This window comes from Quercus suber, unplaced genomic scaffold (assembly GCF_002906115.3).
Source record: "Quercus suber isolate HL8 unplaced genomic scaffold, Cork oak 2.0 scaffold_46, whole genome shotgun sequence".
Classification (NCBI taxonomy): Eukaryota; Viridiplantae; Streptophyta; class Magnoliopsida; order Fagales; family Fagaceae; genus Quercus; species Quercus suber.
In genome coordinates, this window is record NW_027069511.1 from 1,286,171 (window position 1) to 1,288,670 (window position 2,500).

Below are 2,500 nucleotides of genomic sequence, written 5' to 3' on the forward strand. Positions count from 1 at the left end.
GAAATTGCAAAGTATTAGTGGCAAGAGACTTAACAATAACTTCTAAAGACATACCAGAATTAGAAGTTTAGCCCTGCTGTTGTCTAGGGGGATATGGCTACTTATATTGCTGGCAAATTGGGCGATTTTGAGTCATGGGCTGATTTACTTGTGCATTCCCATAGCTAAGATTGGGGTGATCCCTCCATCTTGGGGTATATGTGCTCAAATAGGGATTGTACTTCCTTTGCGGTTGTCCAAAAAAACCACCTGCCACATTCACTTACTCAATGAGCTTCTCTTGAAGAGTTGGGCACATATCTGTTGGATGTCCTACTTAGGGGTGTCCACGAGTTGGGCCGGGTCGGCTTTCGACCCAGCCCGAACCTGACCCGCCGGCGTCAGGTGGACGGAAATGTGACCCGGAACCAACTGTCGGCGTCAATCGGTCGGATCGGTTTTGGGGTTGGGTGAAGTTCAGGTCTGTTCGGGTGGAGATTGGGTCGTCGTCGGAGCTGGAGATCATCGCCGGAATCTGCAAATCATCGCCAGAAACTGTAAATTATCGCCAGAATCTGCAAATTCATAGCCAGAAAATTTAAAAAATCACCAGATTTGCTTCAAAATGGCCGAAATCTGCACCAAAATCGCTGAAATCTGCTGGGAATGGCTGGATCTGGCTAAATCTCACCACATATGGTTAAGAACTCACTGGATCTCCTTGGATTTGAGGGTGATTTCGTCGGATTGTATATAACCTTCATCAGGTCGGGTGGCTCGGGTTTTGGAGAAGAAAACCTGCCACTCGACCCGCCGGCGTCGGGCCTTGGGCGTGAAAACCTGAAACTGACTGACGGGAGCGTCGGTTTAGGCTGAACTCGGGTGGAGATCGGGCGGGTTGGTCGGTCTGGCTAGTCGCGATCGAGTCTGGACACCCCTAGTCCTACTATTGAACAAATCCCACAAGCCTTCGCCATTTGCACATTACCTATAGCTATTTGACGAACAAGAGAAGTTAGATTGGCAATTTTTTTGTTGAAGGGAGGAAATATTTACCTCATTAACATGCTTAGATGGAGGGTCAAGCCTAGTGCTAAATTGTTGAGAATTGGCCGCCATATTTGCAATCAAGTTTCTCGCGGCTTCGGGAGTTTTATCCACCAAAGCTCCTCCACTAGTGGCATCAATCATGCTCCTATCAATGGGTAGAAGGCCCTCATAGAAATATTGGATAAGTAGCTGCTCACTAATTTGATGATGGGGGTAGCTTGCACATAATTTCTTGAAACATTCCCAGTATTCATGTAGGGACTCTCCGTTTTGCTGTCTTACTCCACAAATTTCTTTTCGAATGTTGGCTGCCCTTGAAACTGGGAAATATTTCTCCAAAAACTGTTAGGATTAGTGCCCTTAAATCCTATTGTATGATGCTATGTATGATATTAAGTTTGACATTGTGTATGACATTATGTATGACTTAATATTGTGTTTAATGAATTTGTTTTATTATTATCTGAAATAATGGTAACATGAATATTAGGACATTATCATTTGGTCCATGAGATGCATAGTATGTGATTTATGTGAAAAGTCACAGAAGATATAAATCACAAGTTCTTTGTAAACTCAGAATTATAGTTCGTAGTCGGTGATGAAATTGGGCTTTTCATCTGCGAAGACTATAACATATCTAGTATGTGATTTATGTGAAAAGTCACAGAAGATATAAATCACAAGTTCTTTGTAAACTCAGAATTATAGTTCGTAGTCGGTGATGAAATTGGGCTTTTCATCTGCGAAGACTATAACATATCAATCATGATGATTTGTCTTGATCATGGAAGTGGTGACTTCTGGTTGATGTGTTAATATGTTTTAAGAGTTAAGACATATTGAACTGGACCGCTGTGAGATTTATTATTCTCCTAAAGACTGTCAAATGAATAATAAATCTCACGACTTACATTTGCATGAACTCTTAATCTTGAGAAAATAATGGACCTGATCATAAGGTGTAGGTTGCTTTGATATATCAGGAGTGAGATCTAATGTAACAGTCAAAACTTCAGTATATTGGGCAGCCACATTTAGTGTTGATGGAACATATATTCTTAAGATGGAATTCATAGTCTCTTAACGGAGATATAAAATATTCCTTTGAGATAAGTTTAATGGGTTTGTTATTCAGAGAGTTAGGCCTAACCACTTTAGTAAGTAGTTACTAAAGTATATATTTATGAAATTAGTTTTCATAAATATATGATGAATAACTTAAAGGATTAAACCGGGTACTCAAGGATCAAGATGTAGTAATTTACAAAGTGACAGTCTACATTAATGACTTTGTACTACTACAAATATTTTATGAAGGGGTTGCATGTATAATAAAGTCTTAAGATATAATTTATAGATAAGACCTATAGTGCAACTGTATTTATATAGTGGTATTAAATATAGTTAATGGTAATTTTGGACTTGTCAAGAGTTGATAGAAAAGCCCAAGGCCCATTGGAGCTAATGT

General features: G+C 39.6%; 1 protein-coding gene and 1 pseudogene across 1 annotated transcript in view; both read right to left on the reverse strand.

Annotated features, from left to right (window-relative positions):
- The window catches only part of LOC136061108 (uncharacterized), a 1,326-nt gene extending 1,274 nt beyond the window's left edge, over window positions 1–52 (reverse strand). Inside the window, exon 1 of the mRNA XM_065771625.1 lies at window positions 1–52. This exon is cut by the window's left edge and continues 177 nt beyond it. Coding sequence (XP_065627697.1) covers window positions 1–52 — 52 coding nt within the window.
- Window positions 53–890: 838 nt separating this feature from the next.
- Window positions 891–2,500, reverse strand: part of LOC111999967 (uncharacterized) — a 2,521-nt pseudogene continuing 911 nt past the window's right edge.